The 21,069-nt window shown below is 41.1% G+C and overlaps 2 protein-coding genes across 2 annotated transcripts in view; both read right to left on the minus strand.

Annotated features, from left to right (window-relative positions):
* SLC35G5 (solute carrier family 35 member G5) lies at positions 1-4,465 on the minus strand. Its single transcript, XM_031013886.3, has one exon. The coding sequence runs from the start codon at positions 3,569-3,571 to the stop codon at positions 2,555-2,557; it is 1,017 nt and encodes a 338-aa protein (XP_030869746.3). The 5' UTR covers positions 3,572-4,465; the 3' UTR covers positions 1-2,554.
* Positions 4,466-6,812: 2,347 nt separating this feature from the next.
* Positions 6,813-21,069, minus strand: part of MTMR9 (myotubularin related protein 9) — a 44,891-nt gene continuing 30,634 nt past the window's right edge. Inside the window, exons 7-10 of the mRNA XM_004046642.5 lie at positions 19,891-20,032; positions 18,035-18,255; positions 15,128-15,279; positions 6,813-12,351 (exon numbers count right to left, since the gene is read on the minus strand). Of these exons, the coding sequence (XP_004046690.5) occupies positions 12,188-12,351; positions 15,128-15,279; positions 18,035-18,255; positions 19,891-20,032 (679 nt within the window). The 3' untranslated portion in view covers positions 6,813-12,187. The remainder of the gene's footprint in view (positions 12,352-15,127; positions 15,280-18,034; positions 18,256-19,890; positions 20,033-21,069) is intronic.

Below are 21,069 nucleotides of genomic sequence, written 5' to 3' on the forward strand. Positions count from 1 at the left end.
GAAAAGTGATTACATTTAATGTAATCACTGATAAGGACTTCTGCTGTTTTGTTACTTCTTTTCTGTATGTTTTGTTACTTTCTTGCCACTCGTTTTCCCCATAACGACTGTCTTTTGTGCTTAGTTTATGTATTTTTGGTAGTGATATCTTTTGATTCCCTTCTCATTTCTTCTTGTGTTTTCCATAGATATTTTCCTTGTGGTTACCATAAGCATTACACATAACAACCTAAAGTTTAAACAGTCTAATCTAAACTTATTCCAAGTTAACTTTAATAGTGTAGAAAAACGTATGCCTATACAGCTCTGTCCCACGCCCTTTGTTATTGATGTCCCAAATCTTTATACATTGAGTGCTCAATAACATTTATTTTTATGTCTGTCTTTTGATTCCTTAGAAAATAAAAAGTGGAGTTACAAGCCAAAATTACATTAATACTGTTTTTTTATGTTTGCCATTGTATTTACTTTACCAGTGTCTTAGTCCATTTTTCTGCTACTATAACAGAGTACTACAGACTGGATAATTTATATACAAGTTTATCTGGCTCAAGGCTCTGGAAGCTGGGAAGTCCAAGAGCATGGTGCCAGCATCTGGTGAGGGCCTTTGTGCTGCCTCATCCCATGGCAAAAGGTGGAAGGACAAGACAGTGTGTGAGACAGAAAAGGATCAGGGCTGAATTTCAGAATCTTTTTTATCAGGAACCCACTTCCATGATAACTAACTCACTCCCATGATAATGGCATTAATCCACATATGAGGGCAGAGCCCTTATGACCTAATCATCTCTTAAAGATTCCACCTCTTAATACCATCACAATGGCAATTAAATTTCAACATGCATTTCAGAGGGGACATTCAAACCATAGCAACCAGAAATATTTATTTCTTCACTCAGGTTTGAGTTACTGTCTACCACCCTTTCATTTCACCTTCAAGGACTCCCTTTAGCATTTCTTGTATGGCAAATCTACTGGTAACAAGCTCCCTAACATAGATTTATAATTGCTTTTTTATGTTTTTGTCTTTTAATTCCTATGGAAAATAAAAACTGATGTTATAAAGTTATAATAATACTGGTTTTTATATTTGCCCTAGAATTTATCTGTCGTGGAGATATTTCTTTCTTCACATGGGTTCGAGTTACTGTCTAGTGTTCTTTCATCTCACTGAAGGACCCCCTTTAGCATTTCTTGTCAGGCATATCTTGCAGTAACAAGCTCCCTAAGCTTTTTAAAAATCTAGGCATGTCTTAATTTCTCCCTTATTTTTTGAAGGACAGTTTTGCTGGATATATAATTCTCAGTTGACAGGTTATTTTCTTTCAACATTTAAAGTATACCATCCCATTGTCTTCTGGCCTCCATTAATTCTAATTAAAAATTAGTTGATAATCTCATTTAGGATCCCTTGTAATGTGACGAGTTGATTCTCTTGCTACTTTCAAGATTCTTTGTGATTTTTGATAGTTTTCATATACTGTGTCTTGGTATGAATCTCTTTGAGTTTATGGTATTAGAGGTTGTTGTAGAGGCTTCTTGGATTTGTAGACTTATGTCTTTCATCAAATCTGGGATGTTTTCAGCCCTCATTTTTAAAACACTTTTTTGCTTTTTTCTAGGACTCTCATAAACCATATGTTGGTCCACTTGATGGTATCCTACAAGTCTTGAAGTCTATTCACTATTTTTATTCTTTTTCCTTATGCTCCTCAGAGTGGATAATTTCAATAATTCTATCTTCAAATTCGCTGATCCTTTCTTCTGCCTGATCAAAAACTCTATGGAAGGCTGGGCGTGGTGGCTAATGCCTGCAATCCCAGCATTTTGGTAGGCCGAGGCGGGTGGATCACGAGGTCAGGAGTTTGAGACCAGCCTGGCCAACACAGTGAAACCTCATCTCTACTAAAAATACAAAAATTAGCTGCGTGTGGTGGCATGCACCTGTAATCTCAGCTACGTAGGAGGCTGATGTAGGAGAATTGCTTGAACCCAGAAGGCGGATGTTACAGTGAGCTGAGATCATGCCACTGCACTCCAGCCTGTGTGACAGAGCAAGATTCTGTCTCAGAAAAAAAAAAGCAAAAAACAAAAAACAAACAAACTCTATCGAACCCTTGTAGTGAATTTCTCATCTCAGTTGTCGCACGTTTCAGCTACAAAATTTCTACCTGGTTCCTTTCTATAATTTTTATATTTTTATTGATATTCTCATTTTATTCAAACATCATTTCTCTGATTTCATTTAGTTGTCTTTTAACTCTTCGTGCATATTTAAGACAATTGTTTAGTCTTTGTCTAGTAAGTCCAAAGTCTGGGATTCCTTAAGGATAGTTCAATTAATTTTATTCTTGTAAATGAGCCAGATTTCTCATTTGTTTGCACGCTTTGTGATATTTTTATTATAACTGAACATCTCAATATTATAATGTGCTATGGAAGTTAGACTTTCACCCTTTCCTAGGGTTTATTATTATAATTTTTTTTTTTCGTCTTCAGTCTTTGCCTTTATTTATCCCTGTCCCTCTCAACCCCTGGGCTCCCAAGTTCTATCTCACTCCTCCACCTTCCCCGTCCTCTCACAGCTGAGGTTCCAGGCTGGAATGATGGTAATGTTGCCCAGCACAACCCCTGCCCCCATGATGTCAGAAGGTGCCACAGTCTCATGGAGCATATAATACTGCAGTATAAGGGCCACCACCAGCTCGGAATGCAGGACAGCACACACCAGGGCAGGGTGGGCCTTGATGACCGCATAGCCCACACATGTGAAGGAGACCAAGGTGAGGATCCCCACTGCCCCCACACAACTCCAACTCAGGAGGTCACTAGGCAACACGGGGGTATGCAGCACAAAGAGGCCTGGTACAGAGCCCAGCAGCCCCACCAAGCCAGATAGGAAGGCCACTGTTGGGAGGAAGGAGGGAAAGTGCAGAGAACGATAGACCAGAAGCCCCAGGGACAGCGCCAGGCCTCCCAGGAAAGCCTGCACATAGCCCAGGGCGGTGTAGACACCCATGGTCCCCTCCTGTAGTGTCCAGAGTCCAGGTCCCACAATGATGATTAGTCCTAGGATGCTGCCCAACAGTCCACACCAGTCGTAGCCACTGAGACCCTGGCTCTCAAGGCAGAGGGTGAGGACGGCGGAGCAGACGGTGGAAGAACCTTTGAGAACAGTGGCAGCGTTGCCAGTGGGCACCACCTGAACCGCACTGTAGGCACATCCAATGCTGAGGACGTTGAGCAGGGCACAGAAGCAGGCCTGGCCTCGGATGTCAGGAGGTCCCAGAAGGGGGTCGCCACGCAGTTTAAGTAGCAGGGCAATAGGGAGGTGGAAAAGGCATCGACAGATGAGCAGCTCCAGCGACGGCAGGTTGGAAGCCTGGTAAGCCATACGAGAAAGGGGGCCCACGAAGCCAGCAGGCAGGCCCCCACCCAGCAGGGCCACCAGCAGGCCATTGGTGGCATCAGAGGGCTGGCAGCGCTGGTGCCAGCGGAGGCTGGGTGGACCGGAGGGCGGTGATGGGTGTGTGGAGTCAGGCAGGTTGAAGTAGGGGTGACTGCCAGCCATCTTCCCTTGGACTTTCTCCTCTCCTCCTGGCTCAGGGAGCCTGGGCCCCTCAGAGCTCCAGCCATTGTGACCTCATTGGAGTGGGGGTGGGGTTCTTCCCTGGAACTCTCCTGAGGTGGCAGCACGCCTATTTTCCCGCTAAGTCCAACTCTGCTTCCTTTTTTTGTTTTTTGTTTTTTATTGATCATTCTTGGGTGTTTCTCGCAGAGGGGGATTTGGCAGGGTCATAGGACAATAGTGGAGGGAAGGTCAACAGATAAACAAGTGAACAAAGGTCTCTGGTTTTCCTAGGCAGAGGACCCTGCGGCCTTCCACACTGTTTGTGTCCCTGGGTACTTGAGATTAGGGAGTGGTGATGACTCTTAACGAGCATGCTGCCTTCAAGCATCTGTTTAACAAAGCACATCTTGCACCGCCCTTAATCCATTTAACCCTGAGTGGACACAGCACATGCCCCAGACAGCACAGGGCTGGGGGCAAGGTCACAGATCAACAGCATCCCAAGGCAGAAGAACCCCTCCCAGTACAGAACAAAATGAAGTCTCCCATGTCTACTTCTTTCTACACAGACACAGCAACAATCTGATTTCTCTATCTTTTCCACACCTTTCCCCCTTTTCTATTCCACAAAACCGCCATCGTCATCATGGTCCGTTCTCAACGGGCTGTTGGGTACACCTCCCAGACGGGGTGGTGGCTGGGCAGAGGGGCTCCTCACTTCCCAGAAGGGGTGGCCGGGCAGAGGCGCCCCCCACCTCCCTCCCGGACGGGGCGGCTGGCCGGGCGGGGGCTGAACCCCCACCTCCCTCCCGGACGGGGCAGCTGGCCGGGTGGGGGCTGCCCCCCACCTCCCTCCCGGACGGGGTGGCTGCCAGGTGGAGACGCTCCTCACTTCCCAGACGGGGCGGCTGCCAGGCGGAGGGGCTCCTCACTTCTCAGACGGGGCGGCTGCCGGGCAGAGGGGCTCCTCACTTCTCAAGACGGGGCGGCAGCCGGGCGGAGGGGCTCCTCACTTCTCAGATGGGGCGGCTGCCGGGCGGAGGGGCTCCTCACTTCTCAGACGGGGCGGCCGGGCAGAGACGCTCCTCACCTCCCAGACGGGGTCGCGGCCGGGCAGAGGCACTCCCCACATCTCAGACGATGGGCGGCCGGGCAGAGACGCTCCTCACTTCCTAGACGGGATGGCGGCCGGGAAGAGGCGCTCCTCACTTCCTAGACGGGATGGCGGCTGGGAAGAGGCGCTCCTCACTTCCTAGATGGGATGGCGGCCGGGCAGAGATGCTCCTCACTTTCCAGACTGGGCAGCCAGGCAGAGGGGCTCCTCACGTCCCAGACGATGGGCGGCCAGGCAGAGACGCTCCTCACTTCCCAGACGGGGTGGCGGCCGGGCAGAGGCTGCAATCTCGGCACTTTGGGAGGCCAAGGCAGGCGGCTGGGAGGTGGAGGTTGTAGCGAGCCGAGATCACGCCACTTCACTCCAGCCTGGGCACCATTGAGCACTGAGTGAACCAGACTCCGTCTGCAATCCCGGCACCTCGGGAGGCCGAGGCTGGCAGATCACTCGCGGTTAGGAGCTGGAGACCAGCCCGGCCAACACAGCGAAACCCCGTCTCCACCAAAAAAATATGAAAACCAGTCAGGCGTGGTGGCGCGTGCCTGCAATCGCAGGCCCTCGGCAAGCTGAGGCAGGAGAATCAGGCAGGGAGGTTGCAGTGAGCCGAGATGGCAGCAGTACAGTCCAGCTTCGGCTCGGCATCAGAGGGAGACCGTGGAAAGAGAGGGAGAGGGAGACCGTGGGGAGAGGGAGACGGAGAGGGAGAGGGAGAGGGACAGGGAGAGAGGGAGAGAGGGAGACAGGGAGAGGGAGAGGGAGAGGGAGGAGAGGGAGAGGGAGCTATTATTATAATTATTGAAGGATGTAGTTGTCTATACATTCAGTTACTTTTCAGTGTTAACATCAGACAAACCTAAATACAAAATAAGTGATATGCTTTCTTTCTTTTTTTTCAGTCAGAATCTGTCTCTGTTATCCAGGCTGGCATGCAATGGCATGATCATAGCTCACTGTATCCTGGAACTCCTGGGCTCAAGTGATCTTCCCACTCCAGCTTCTGAGTAGCAAGGACTGCAGATGAGCACCATCATGCCTGGCTAATTTTTTTATTTTTTGTAAAGACAGGGTCTTGTTATGTTTCCCATGATGGTTTCGAACTCCTGGCCCTATGTGATCCTCCCGCCTCAGCCTTCCAGTGATTAACACAGACATATAGATCAATGGAACAGAATAGAGTGCACAGAAATGAATATGCATATGGTCAAATAATCTTCAACAAAGATACCAAGACCACACAATGGGAAAAGGACAGTCTCTTCAACAAAGTGTTGGGAAAAACTGAATATCCATATGCAAATAATGAAATTGGGCCCTTACCTTACACAGTATACAAAAATTAACGCAGAATGGATTAAGATCTAAATGTAAGATTTTAAACTATAAAACTCCTAAGACTGCTTTTTCCCTCTAACAGTGGTGCTGTTTCTGGATGGATCATATCAGAAGGCACATGATGTTGATATGTCCCATTACTAATGATGTTAACTTTTCCTGAGATAAGGTGATATCTACCAGTTCCTTTCACTATAAAGTTAGTATTTTCTCCTTTGTAACTAGTAAGTATTTTGTGGAAGGCTATTTGGAGATTATATTCTTTTCTTCATAAACTTTCACCTGCTAGTTTTGCCATTCACTGTTAGGCATTGCCTAAGTCAATGATTACTGTAATAATATGCCAAATAGTGGCTTTTTAATTCCATTTACTTTCTACATTTAATAGCTGGCATTCTACTCTAAGAAAGAGCTTTCCTTTTACCCTCATTGAGTCATGTGTTTATATTAATACATACTAAATCAATAATATGTAGAATACATACTCCTAATTCTTGGGAGATTCCTGTGAAGTATTTAGAAGAAAGGGTCACAATGTCTGCAGCTAACACGGATGTTTCAGCAAAATAACAGTGTAACACACACACACACACACACACGTGGTATTAAAGCAAATGTGGAAAATTTACCAATCATTCAATCTAGGAACAACCTAGGGAGATCAGTGTACTATTTTGCAGCCTTTTTGCAGATCTCAATTTTTTCAAAATGTAAGGTAAAAAGTATATAGATTTAATTGAAACACCATCCAAACCTTCACCAATATTTGAAAAAAAATTAAAATAAGCCCACAGATTTAATTTATTAGCACTTAAATATATTCAGATTTTATTACCATCATCTATAGAAATTTAACATTAGCCATCTGTGTAACTGTCCTCTGAGGCAGAGGAACACCATACGCAAATATTACACACTAAGAACAGTACCACATTCGACGAGACTCTTTCTTGATTCAGTAAACCAAGCTTGACAAACTGGCCAACCCAAGGTGAATGATTACAGTTACAGGGTACAGGGGAAATTTTCACCTAGTGAATATTACAAACAATATTAAAATGTTACACAGACTTACAAAAGTTCTGCTTTTTTTTTTCCCTAAGACTATATGTATATGTGTGTGTGTGTACACAGGTTCACAATATGGAAACCTGTACCTTACAGCACTCTTGAGGTTTCAGCAAAGCATACATTATAGACATATTTGCCATACAGTGCAATTTTATTGTATAAGCCATGAATAATAGCGCACTTAAATCCAAGAGTCACATTCAAATATTATCAAGAGAACAATCCAAATACCCGGCTATTGAAGAAATACACATTCTTTCTTTTTATAAACTAAGTTCTGCAAGTACAACATTTTTTTGTGTAGATGGTATTAGATCAGTAAGGTTTTAAACAATGAGATTTAGGGTGCATTTTGTAGAATAATTCACCTCTCCAAAGATAACGTGCATTTTAAAAGTGAAGCAAATGTCTTGGCCAGACAAACACAGGCAGTGTTGTACAACTCAGTTTTATTACAAATCACAAATATAGTTAATCCTTAGACCTGCAGACGGTTAAAGAGAATGGCTCTAGAAGTCAGTAAACTCTCATCAGAATTACTTTGCAGGACAATGTAGTGTTTACAGTGAGCCTCATTATCTTCCACTAAACTGGGCACAAATTACTGTTCCACAGTGTAGTTCAAGAGCTGGAGCATTAAGTTTCTTAAAAAGGATTTAGATAACAGGTTCAGGCATTTTAATACCCAGTCCTAGAATTTCAGAGGGTCTCTTCTGGGACTATTGGTTTAAAGGAAGATGCTGTGCACAGTGGATTACAAAGACCAAGTGAAGGTAGAAGTAATTTTATTCAAGAAAATAAAGAAAACTGATACCATAAGAAAGTTATAGTATCAGTATATATTTTATCATCTGAGAATAAATGTAAATGGAGAAATGAGTCTTTTTTTTTTTTTTTTTTTTTGAGATGGAGTCTTGCTCTGTTGCCCAGGCTGGAGTGCAGTGGTGCGATCTCGGCTCACTGCAAGCTCTGCCTCCTGGGTTCACACCATTCTCCTGCCTCAGCCTCCTGAGTAGCTGGGACTACAGGCGCCCGCCACCACGCCTGGCTAATTTTTTGTATTTTTAGTAGAAATGGGGTTTCACCGTGTTAGCCAGGACGGTCTCGATCTCCTGACCTCATGATCCGCCCGCCTTGGCCTCCCAAAGTGCTGGGATTACAGGCGTGAGCCACCATGCCCAGCCTATAATGTTTTTAAAGATGATGGGTAACATAAAAATACTATGTGGTAATAACTTAGGATACTAGGTCTGGAGGAGGAGAACAGGCCTAGCCCACGTGAAAGAATAAGCAGTAGCTAATCTATGTGGTCTTGAGGTATAGTATAAACCTGGAAAGTTCTTTGAACCTCTTCAGTTCTGAGGGATGCCCAATTAAAACAACAACAACAACAACAACAACAACAACAACAACAACAAAACTTTATCAGGTGTACTGAATGACTTCATTCTCTGATAAATTTCAAAGCTTACAGAACAGAGAGGATCAACTATTGTAACTATTGCCCATTTCTGGTCCAGGAAATACCTTTCTGATAAAGAGTGCTCATAAAACGCTCGTGTCGTTTTCATTCATTCTATCTAGAAGTGGGCAAATACCAAAACCTTTATCCCAGATTAAGGTCGGATAATAAGTGAACCTGATGACCTACTTTAGACTGACAATTCAAACAGCTATCCCTGAAACCAGACAACTACAAGAGTTATGCCTTGAAGCAGATCTTTCAAAGTGCAACGAAACATTACTCCTGTTTTTCACTTGAGGAGACTAAATTATGGTCATATCTTTTCCATGATACTGATTTTTTATTTAACATAAACCAAATACTGACTGAATCAAAGACTAAAACCCCACAAAATTTCATCCTTTAAAACAAAAAGCAATAAAATCCCACCCCTAAATCAGGTCTCAAAGTTCAAAGAAATGTTTAAAAATCCCCCATAAGGGATTTGACATGAATGTCTATTATTGTCCCCCCAAGTCTTCTCAAAAATCACTTTAAAATCTTGCTTTGAGACCCTAAGTATTCTTGGAAATAAAATACATTTATAGATTGTTTTAAACCTACTGAATTTTACTATTTCTGCTTGCTTTCTTCCCATTTAATAAAATCAAAATAAAAAATTTTGACCAAATAAATATTTATTGAAAGGTCCTGCCACCAAAAAAGCTTCAGGTTTTTAAAAACATATAATCAAACAACAATGTTCTTCTGATTAAAAAAAAAAAAGTATTTATTTAAATCTGAGGATCCTTATATGTTCAATAGAGGATTGTGGTGATCCTTTGTATTTTAAAAATATTCTTTGCGGGGCCTACTTTACGTATCTCCCGTATAAAAACCAGCTTTCACTCCACATGAATAGAGAAGGTGCTGAATACACAGGAATCTGATTATCCCTCACGTGATTATTACTGGCCCCTCTGGGGCAATCTGCTTGCTCACTCATTCTGCCACCATTCTCTTCATTCAAGCGTTTAATACCACATTTATCAAAGGCAACTCTCCGATGCAATGTTTAACAAGTGTCTTCTCAGGAGTGTATCCGTGTCATTTATTCTTCTCATCCAAGAAAGCACGAACTTAACAGTACTACTAAAAGTCTTCTTCAAATTATATTGATAATGGACTTATTTTTGACCGTTTTTGGATTTGGGAAAACTCTAGTATTTGGATTACCAAATAACACTTTTGTAGATGCACTGATACCGAAGTTTATTTTTACAACCTGTAAACAGATCTGAAGTTTGAACAATCCCTAATTATAAATTAATACTAAAATGCAAACTTGCCAAAACAGTATAGATTGTTGTCTCAGTGAGACAGAGAAAACGAAATGCGAATACCGTGCTATGACTGTACTCTGGCTCGCACAGCAAATGTGCATCAGGAAGATGGGTCTACCTTGATGGTACATCATCTCTCCATGACCAGACCTAATACAAACTCCCTCGCAAGTTTCCACCCATGGAAGCCCTATGGCCGATCAACAGAAGCAGTGGGAGTCACTTCTGGCTTTTTCTTTACTTAGACACAGGGTCTCGCTCTGCTGCTCAGGCTGGAGTGGACTGATGCGATCATAGCTCACTGCAGCCTCAAGCTCCTGGGCTCAAGGGATCCTTCTGCCTCAGCTTTCCTAGTGGCTGGGACTATAGGCACACACCATCACACCAGACTAATGGGAGTCACTTCTAAAGAAAACTCTCTAGATGGTGTTCCTTATATGCCTGTTAGCTGAGAAGAAAAGGCTCCTTCATATACAATCTTGAGACAAAAAGAGAAGAAAACAAAAAGCTCAGCTGTATTAACAGACATAGCAAGCAATTCTGAGGGACCACAAAAAAGTGAGGCTGTTTCCTTTTTTTTTTTTTTTTTTTAACAAAACTAAGATGGACATTTCACACAATGCAGAGCTACGAGAACATCTCTTATGCTCCTTGCCATGAGATTTTAATGCCCCAAGTTTCATAACTACAGCAAAGAAAGTAAGTCAAAAATAAACTGAGCTTAAAGAAAGCGGCAGGCCAATTTTCCCAAAAAGACTGTGGACTGTGCGCTGCTGTGTAGCCTTTGCTACAAGGCTGAGGAAGCAGAAGAAAGATGAATTGGGCAACTGGTGATGAAAAGTGTTTGCCATTTTCAAAGGCTTCTCAGTGTGGCCACAGATTTTGCTAGTCAATTTTTAAAAAATTATATTTTTAGCTCAACACACAGCTCTAAAGCAGGGTTCAGTGTAGTGTGTTCTCTACCGAAATGGCTATATACAGATGGTATGGAAATGGTTTTAAAGATTACTCATAAACTATCCTTTTAAAGAAAAACTAGACTCGGTCATATTTGTTAAAATGAGCAATGTCACCAAACAGAAATGTAGGTGGGAAATACTGAAGCATAAACATTTGGAGTTGCAGGCATAGACTAGCAGAGCATGAATAGTCATCACTGTTTCTATAACACTGAAACACTCAAATCTGTTTCTGAGGTTTAAAACACAGAGCTATATTATATTCATAAACTTCCCCCTCCACTTAAGTTATATTTGCCTAACACATAATGGACAAATCAATAGAGCCAAAGCAAATTTGCAAAAGGCTCAGGTCAACATGAAAATTTTAACCTTAGTATTAGTAAACTCTTAGAATACTTACAAATTAAAAAAACACACAATAAAACACACATATACATATAAACCAGTGCAATAAGAACTTTAGACAAGGGCAGTGCATCTCTGGTTTAAGAAAACCTATTTGTAGCTTGATTATAACAAATTAACTCTATTCTAGATGATGGTTTAATTTTACAAGCAGCATTTGAAACACATTGTATATGTATGCTCAAAACCTGAAAACCAATTCACCAGTTACAATTCTCAATCAGTAACAAATTCCTACTTTAATTGTATATTGCACATACTTTTAGTGTCTACGTTAAAATAAATTTAACTCTTCTTAATGTAAATATCGGAGGACCATACCTGTTGCCCTTGTAGAAATAATTTACCTTGAAAAACAGATTTTCCTTTCTTGACAAACAAGAATGAGAATAGATTTCAGCTTCGTTAGTCCAAAACTATTTTAAAGAAAATGGCTATTTTATGTGGCGAAGACACTGAAAATGGCTTGTTAAACACAAAATCCTTGGTTTATCCATTGTTGCCATTTTGAAAAACATTTCTATGGTCAGAGTGTTTAAAAGTCTGACCCTTTTTTTAAACCACCAAATAGTTCCTAGAGAGATTAGCTGTCTCCTTGACTGCTCTAGAATGCTGCTTGGAGAGTGGACACAGAGAAAAAGCTTTGGATAAAATGGCATGAAACACAAATGACATTAAATAGGTCATCTATTTCACGTAAAAATAAAATGACTAGCACCTCCTTCCGGCTCCCAAAGTGACAGGCCCTAACAGGCCACATGAAACATGGTTTATGATAGTAAGTTTCATTATTCATACAGTATTGAGAAATCCATTACATTAGAGGGGTCCCACATCTAAAGCCTTCACTTCAAGGCTACTGTGTAAAAGTGAACTGAAGGGCACAAGGAGAGAACGGCGGACACAGGCCCAAGAAGGTCCTTGCGAAGGGTGCGAGGAGACCTTTCAGGGACTCTCCTGCATCCCGTCCTCTGTTTCCAGTTCTGCCAACTGCCTTCTAAGGATATTGACTTTTGCTTGTAATTCTTTATTATATTCAATGATGTTAACCATTTCTTCATATGCTTCATCCAAATACTTAGAGGATCTATTCCAACGTAGGAAAATACCTGTTGAATCCAGGAATGGAAAACAGAAGGAAGAAAGGTATATACAACGGATTAAAATTACATTTGTGGATAAGATGTAATTTACGTATTATACATTCTTTTTTCTTTTGTTGCCACAACTCACATCTGTATTTTATTATACTCTAAAATATACAGGAATCTTGAGGTACTGAAAAGGATGCAATTGAATACAATATTTGAGAAGTCACTACTTGTATGTACATGCTCATTGATTCTTCAGAAATATCCCACAAAATTATCAAATAGATCCAAATACCATTTTATGATATATTCAGGAAAACAAGATGATAATTTACAATGTCATAAACTTTCCAATTTCACAATATAAATCATTTATTTTTATAATTATAGAATATTGCTCAGACATGTAAGATCCCTTAAATGTGTGAAGCCATTTTCACCTGAAAAGCGACAACTACAGTAAAAGCAGAACCACATATGTTGTTATTTGAAAGCCTGAACTGTAGCCCACGTGCTTACACGCCTCTCTCCCTGTTACTTGAGAGGCAATCTTTCAATTCTGCAGGCAATTGCTTCTTTCCCCAAATAATACTTATCCTTTTATTATGAACCAAAAGGAAATATTTTCTCCTCTCCATAGCCCTATGTTAACTGTATCATACCACAATAATGCCTTACAGTTACTCAAGTAAGGAGGCACGAAAATCTTCCAGGCTGCACCATGTCAGTGGATGGCAAGTTCACAAAGGTTTTGATTCATTAAAACACTCTCTACAAACCAAACTGCCATGGGTCCTAATGAGCCCTTCTATGCAGTTCCCAACATCAGGCTGTATCAGAAAGGGAAAGCAGAACAACAGCGTAAAGCCTGACCCACCCATATTGATTTTTCTAATTCAGGAATTTCTAAATATTAATGGTTAGCTGTGATGTAAATGTAAACAGTAGAGAGACATTTTAAGGCTGAAGAGCAGTCTCATTCAATATAGATGCCTACCATAGGATTTTACCTAATAGAGAGCTTCTTCTTCTCCCAGCTCTAGGTTGAGGAGCATGAAACACACTGAAACTCCGGCATGGCAGGACTTAATCCACAGAACAAGGATTTCATCCCATCACTTATCTCTAAGCTCCACAAAGAGGTTTGGTACAAAGCAATTAAATCATCCTTCAGGCCACCCAGCTCCCAATGTGGGTTTTCTCCCAAACAGCTACGCTCATTTCAGTTATTAAATGTGACAGTGGCTTTTAAGTACATTGTCCCAGAAGTCCTAAACAGGAAGAATACTGTAACCTCTCATTTAAGAGATCATGAACCCTGTACTGACTGTGACGACAATCACGAAAGTAAGCAAAGAGAAGTTCTGAGCAGTCACCATCCCTTCACAAATCAAAGCACTAAAGCTCACACCCAGAACCTCAAGACCATCTAAGACCATTTCCCCAGAATGCTAACTAGGGGACACTTCAATAGATAAGATTAGAAGCATGAACTGAGGTGGAAGGAAGCCACTAATGGCAGATAAGCCAAGAGGAACTAGATGTGACAGCTGACATCCAGAGAAGAGACAGAAACTGATTTGGTCTCAGACTGAGAAGCCAAAGCAATCTGAGACCCGTTTCCACAAAGGGCAAATAGTTTTCGACACCTGAATTGCCTTTGAGAGTATAACATACTAGAATACGGCGTAACAACTGGCATTAACGGTAATTCGGTTTAATTTAACTAACAGCTACCATTCTTGTATGTATACTTCATGCTATTAAACATAAACATGAATAAATATGTGCTTATTATCTTCAAAATAACTTTAAAAATTAAATAGTATTTTAGAGGCTTTGTTTAATGAAACACTATACAGTTCAGATAGATTTTGGTTATTTTTATCTTTATTTTTATCTTTTTGAGAAAGTCTCGTTGTGTCACCCTGGCTAAAGTGCAGTAGCATCATCTCTGCTCACTGCAACCTCTGCCTCCCAGATTCAAGTGATTCTCCTGCCTCAGCCTCCTGAGTAGCTGGGACTACAGACCCGCACCACCAAATTGGCCTGGTTAATTTTTGTATTTTCAGTAGAGATGGGGTTTCACCATGTTGGCCAGCCTGGTCTTGAACTTCTGACCTCAAGTGATCCACTCACCTGAGCCTCCCAATGTGCTGGGATTACAGGCGTGAGCCACAACACCTGGCCAGATTTTGGTTATGTTTTAATTAATAAGCTTCAATACTTAAGGGGATAAGCTTCAATAGGTGGAAAAATCAGTGCATATAAAAAATCTACTTTAGAATAGATTTAAAAATTAAGCATATAGTCCCATAAGAACAATGAAATATCTGTGTTACTGCACTGATGGTATTCTGTGCCCATTTATAGAAACTTACTGGAATGCCCAGCCATGTAACTCTTTAATACCATTTAATACAGGAACCTATCCTAATGACTGCTTCATTAAGGGACAGAAACTCTCCCTGATGAGCTTACAATTTATTCATGTCCCAACTACCTACCAACTCTCTTAGGCAAAGAGTAATGTACTTTCTTATCTAGAAAAATATCCAACATAAACAGCAATGTAAAGAAACACTGTTAATTTCTCAATGGGAACTGAAAAAAAAAGTGTGGCTAGATAACTGATTTGAAAGAGAAAAACATGCCCACACTGAGAATGACAATTCACACAGGTCTGAGGGCCACGTCCAGCTCACCATCTTCATACATCACCAATAGCACACACTCACAGGCAGCCGCATGCACACCTAACCATTAAGAAGTTTGCAAAGGATGCGTGGTTTACCTTCCCACAGCGGAAGACTCTGCGGAGCAACTGAAGGCCAGATGACAAGGTTGTTGGCTTCAAAGAGGGGATTGGTGAATTTACTCAGCTCACTGGGCTGATTAACCCAGGACCACAAAGACATCGTCTTCTGCTGCAGCTTCAACTTACATCTGATCAAGAAAGAACACTGCCATTAAAGTAATTAATTTATAACAACCATTATTGAGTGCTCCTCTTACTAGGACAATTTCTTCTCAGTATGAAAGAAGACAGAATACAAGACTTTTGGTAGAGAAACAAAGTGTTGAAAAATCAATAGATTTGTCAAAAAGCTCAATTGTCATTAGAACTCTCAACAACAACAAAACAAAGAGTATTTTACAGACTTCCAAGAAGCTGGCAGGAGGATAAAAACAGAATCTGGTCACATCACGTTTGGTGTAAAACCTTAACCCAGAGAACATTACTGTACACAAAAGTCCTTTGTTATATTTGGGATTCTATTTTAATTAAAAATAGCTAAGCATAAAAAAACTTTCTAATCTTGTTGTCTCTGAAAAGCCTATAATATAAACATAAAAATTATACACTTTTTGACATTTATGTCCTATTTATTTTTTTAGTTTCTGTAAGAAAGGGCTTGTTGTGCAGAAACAACCAGGATAGCTTACAAATATGAATGTCTAGGAAGACCCCCAGGGTCTTCATTATTTACATTGTTTGATAACCACCTTCTAATTGTTTTTTTAAATTTTTTATTTTAATTTTTCCATAAGTTATTGGGGAACAGGTGGTATTTGGTTACATGAGTAAGTTCTGTAGTGGCGATTTGTGAGATTCTGGTGCACCCATCACCCGAGCAGTATACACTGAACCCTATTTGTAGTCTTTTATCCCTCGTCCCCCTTCTGTCCCTCCCCCAAGTCCCCAAAGTCCACTGTATCTTTCTTACGCCCATATTAATATTAAAAATGGAGGTTGAGTCAAATCTCAAACAAAACTTAAAATTTTTTAGAGACTTAGCTTTCAGGGAAAATAACTTACATGTACATAAAATACAGATAGTCAAAGATGAAAAATCAATGTGAATCTTGACGTAAATACATATTTAATCTATATCCACATACAATGAACAGGCTTCATAATAATTCTAAAACTCTGGAACACTCTTTATCATGTAATAAACTGTTAGAGAAGGATAATAGTCGATCGGCATGTTTTAGAAAAAAATACATTTTAACACAGATTGAAAGACAGTCTGTGGTAAACCTTACATCAACCAAAAAGATAATACATTCAATTCTCATAAGACTCAGTTTAAGCTGAGATTTTATTATAAAATCAGTTTTGTCTCTGAAACCACATGATTATTTATGAGCTACGTGCAACTTACTGCATTCTTTTTGAGCTAGCAATAAAAATAATCCACATAATCACAGAGCCTATGTGGCACTGGACTTTAACTGCTGGGATAGCATGTCCCACGCTATGTTCCCAGGAACCAGGGATGACAAGGACAGGACATTATTGCATCCACTGCCTCCAGCCCTGTGCCCCCAGCCCATGGCCGGCCAACCACTGAACTTGCTCTGGCTGAGCCTGACACCACTTCAGAATCCTTCCCATCAGCATTGCTGGCAGCCTCTACCAACTGGGAAACAGAATGGGAATCTATTTTGATCCCTTCTTGAAACCTAGTCCTGAGGATATTAACAGGTATAACACCAAAAAAAATTCATCATCAAACACATTTCTTAAATGCTGAATTAAACTTATATACATTGCTTTACTGAAGGGTGTCTTAAAGCCTTTAATGATTATGCGTTAATCATTAAATCCTCCCTTCTAAGTGGGGGAGTTAATCCTCCCCTCTAAGTGGGGAGGATATTATGTCATATTCACCAAACTTCCTTGGCTATAGAAATTGCCAATCCCTCCTGTCCCTCCCTGCCAGAGTACAGTCCAGGGCTAAGCAACACATGCTTCAGAAAATGGTGGCTGCCAGCAATGAGGCAAGGAAGCCTGGTGATTGTACCCTAAAGAGATTACCAGGCAACCTCCCTGAAAGATCATTCTGATGTGAATCTTCTAAATGAACCTATACACTTGATGGTGCCTGGGCTGTAAGGTGAACTTGTCACTCCGGGCCTGAGGACAGTTTCTAGGTGTAACAAAGTCTAGAGCACGAGGAGGAAGACCTGTAATTTAGGCCAGGGATCCCCAAACCCCAGGCCATGGACCAGTAAGGGTCCGTGGCCTGTTAGGAACTGGCCACACAGCAGGAGGTGAGTGGCAGATGAGCGCGTATTTCCACCTCCTGTCAGATCAGCATCAGCATTAGATTCTCAGAGAAGCGCAAACCCTACTGTGAGCTGCGCATGTGGGGAATCTAGGGTGCGCCTTTATGAGAATTCTCCTTATGAGAATCTAATGCCTGATGATCTGAGATGGAACAGTTTCACCCCAAAACCATCACCAATCCCGCTGCCACCCAATCCAAAGAAAAGTTGTTATCCACGAAACTGGTCCCTGGTGCCAAAATGGTTGGGGATCGCTGCTCTAGGCCACACTTTTGATGACCAACTGGCTCTATGTCCTGGGAAAAGTCACGTAACTTCTCTGGATCTTACTTTCTTAATAAAATTAGAGGGAAGACCTGAATTATAAATTAAGCTTTTTCCACATATAAGATACTATGATCCTATGTAAAGAAATTAACATTTAAAATGGTTGCCCCTTAATTCATGTATGGACTAATTTTAACCTAACAGAACAAAGTCTAGGACATGCTCTCATAAAAGAATATACTTCAGGTCATTTAACTTATAATAGATCCAAATCGTGGTCTCCTAGGAGATTCTGGCTACTTAGGAAGTAGCCAAAACAATGGAAAAGGAAAGGTCCCCATGTGAACGGTGTACTCACCTTTCACTTTCATTGTTGCCCAGAAATGTTCCAAACTGTGAGGCATAAGCATGCTCAAAGAGCATGATGAGGAAATTCTCATTAAATTCAAAAGAACAGGGAAACTGACGAAGGATCTGCCACACGCAGTCCAAGAAGAGAAGAAATACAGGAGCCTCCCACTTCTGCTTGGTGTTACAGTAGGCTGACTGTGCACAGCGCTGCTGGAACGGGTGACCAGCCTAGAGGGAAGATGGAGGCGTGACAGTCATATCCTGGTGAGATCACATGACAGAGCATTCTACCGACACCACTACACACAATCACAGAACCGACACCACTACACACAACTACAGTGACACTCCTAGTGTCACTGGAACATCATATAATTAGGGTAGCTGTTGTACAGATTAATGATTTCTTGGTATAAAATAAATAGCAGCAGCAACTAAGGAAAAAGACACACTTCCAAATCCTTAATGAGGCTGCGCAGCTAAGGTGTGACCACAGGAACTGCACTGCCCTTGGAATATCCCATGGAAGAATAATGAACTTAAGCAATAATAAACTTACAAAATAAACCTTTCTAGGTCTACAAAACCTGGAGCAAAGTCAAAGAACATAAGCTCTCAGTACAAAGAAGAATCATCACCTCTGTCTAACACTGTAGATTGTGCTATACACTAAACAAGCCTCACCCTAAGTGGAGACAGATATGGAACTCCGATCACCTTTATAATGTCAGCTCTGATAGTAAATCTCTAATTACATATGAAAAGTTATTGTGTTGAAAGATCTTTATGAGTACTTTTCTACAGGAGATAAAGCTGTCATTAATTACCCTCTTCTCCCAAAATGAACAGCAAGAGTCTGCCATCTACTGACCAAAGTAAATTTAAGACTCATTTGACTGTCTTGTTCAGAACCCAAATGCTGACCTTAATACAAATCATACTCTGCTAGGAATTTCACAGATCTGCTTTGTCTCTGGGTCCTTCTACTACTGTATGTGACAAAGGTAATGCCATAGAAATTTTACAGTGGTTCACAGAATTGTGATATCCATTAAAATAACATATAAGTCAGTCAGTCATACTCATTTGTTTGTCTACTATGCATCATGAGGAATATAGCTCAATAGACTTTCATCAAATATGGAGCATAAACTTAGGATGGTCTGACTTAAACAGAGGTAAGGTCAGTTGTCAGGCAGGGTGGACATGGTGTACGTAACAGCATTAGTGCACAATAAATGTGAATTGTAACCAGAGGAGCAAGATACTCTTTTTGCCAGAAAAATGTCTGCTTTCAAGATATGTAAGCATTTGTGTTCAAATACAATTGTTTACCAGGTTACACAGTAGAAATATATTGAAAAGTAATCTCTGTGGAGGATATCAATCCCGGTTATGAGTGAGACCTTTATTTTGGCAGCCATCCAACATTACATGATTCAGTTTTATCTTTGAAGGAAGCTTCACAGGGTGGAGCAGCACGAGCAAAAGGCAGAAAGGGTTAAAGCGCTTTCCTTGCAACTACAGGCCCCACTCCCCCTTCCCCGACTGCTTATGTCTTTGATCCGTCAAGACCCAGCTTCTGGGAGACTGCACTATGCTTCCCATTCTTTGTATTTCTCCTGTATGTGATAAAGCACAGCCAACAAGAGTTTCCTAAGTGAAGCAAGTGTCAAGTGAGGAAGACAGGCAAAGAGACATCCAGAAACGAGGAGAAGACAGATTAACTGTCCTGCAGGAAATTAAACACACAACTTAGAAATTTTAATCAATCGAAATTTCACACATTATGTCAGCTACCACACAAAGCAGGATCACAGCATCAATAAGCAGTTCCTCTGTGAATCAAAAAGCTCTTCTCACCTGCAGCCACTCTCTTTCAATCAGGGCCTCAAAACCACGAATGGTCCTGCTTCTTGGCTCTAAGATGATCTGGGCCAGGGAGGTCACCTGGAGTGTGGAATCAGTTCCTTCTGTTCCGTGAATCAATATTGATGCTCCTTCCCTGATAGGAAAATCAGGGAAGAGTACAAATGGGAAATGTCCAACATGGTCAATGAACTCTGTTAATAACAAGCGTTTATTGAGCACAACATTTTAGTCTACTGAGTTCAGTCTATTTAGTGTATTGAGTACAACATTCTGCTCTGGCTTGTAGAGTTCAGAATCTAAATCTAAATCTAAGGCATACGATAGATAAGTTTCTCTTGGGAAAAAATACGACTATAATGAATCTCAAATTTCACATGGCAAGACCTCTTTAAGTTATAACAAATTTCACAGAAACTTTTAGCTGAATTTTTCTTTCCCTCTACAAAACCAAAAAGCAGCTCTTAACACAGAAGGCATTTACCCTTTCTGCTTTAATCGTTGGTTAAAGCCTCTTCTCATCAAAACTATAGACATACACTAAAATTATTTTTCTGACTTTGACTCTACCTTTCCACCATCAGCTGACTATAAGGATACCTTCATAAACTGTAATTCAATCTGGAAAATGAGACCTAGATCACACTTTGAGAAACATGACAACAGGAAAAAAACAAACATAAAACTGTCAATCTAGAAAGTCAGTGGTAAAGATACCACTGCATCATGAGACTCAGAAGTGTCTGGGACCCCATTATTCTAAAGAGAATGAAAGAAAACACCAAAACTAAATTTAGTACATCTTCTCCCCTCCCCTTCTTCTACCCTTTCTGTTGAAACAATGAAGGAAACTTTGGAAAAAATAAAAACCACCACCTTCACACAAAAGCTTCGGGTTTGGTTACTACTGTCAGTTTTTACCCATGTACATATACACTACATAGAGCTTTAATACGAGGCAATTTCCTCTATTCTCACTCTTATTCTACACTCGTAGCCTTCCATGTTTGTACGTCAACTTCAGAACTAGGATAATAACAGTTGCAGGCATAGCTCATTCATGGATCTTCCCTTGGTTGCTCTTCACAGATACTGCATTTTCCACAAATGGGAGATTTGCAGCTATCCCGCGTCAAGTAAGTATGCTGGCACCCATTTTCCAACAGCATGTTT

The sequence above is a fragment of the Gorilla gorilla genome, chromosome 7 (genome assembly GCF_029281585.2).
Source record: "Gorilla gorilla gorilla isolate KB3781 chromosome 7, NHGRI_mGorGor1-v2.1_pri, whole genome shotgun sequence".
NCBI classification, from domain to species: Eukaryota; Metazoa; Chordata; class Mammalia; order Primates; family Hominidae; genus Gorilla; species Gorilla gorilla.

Coding starts and splice junctions, on each gene's coding strand:
- SLC35G5 (XM_031013886.3), bottom strand. CDS start 3,571: ATGGCTGGCAGTCACCCCTACTTCAACCTGCCTGACTCCACACACCCA.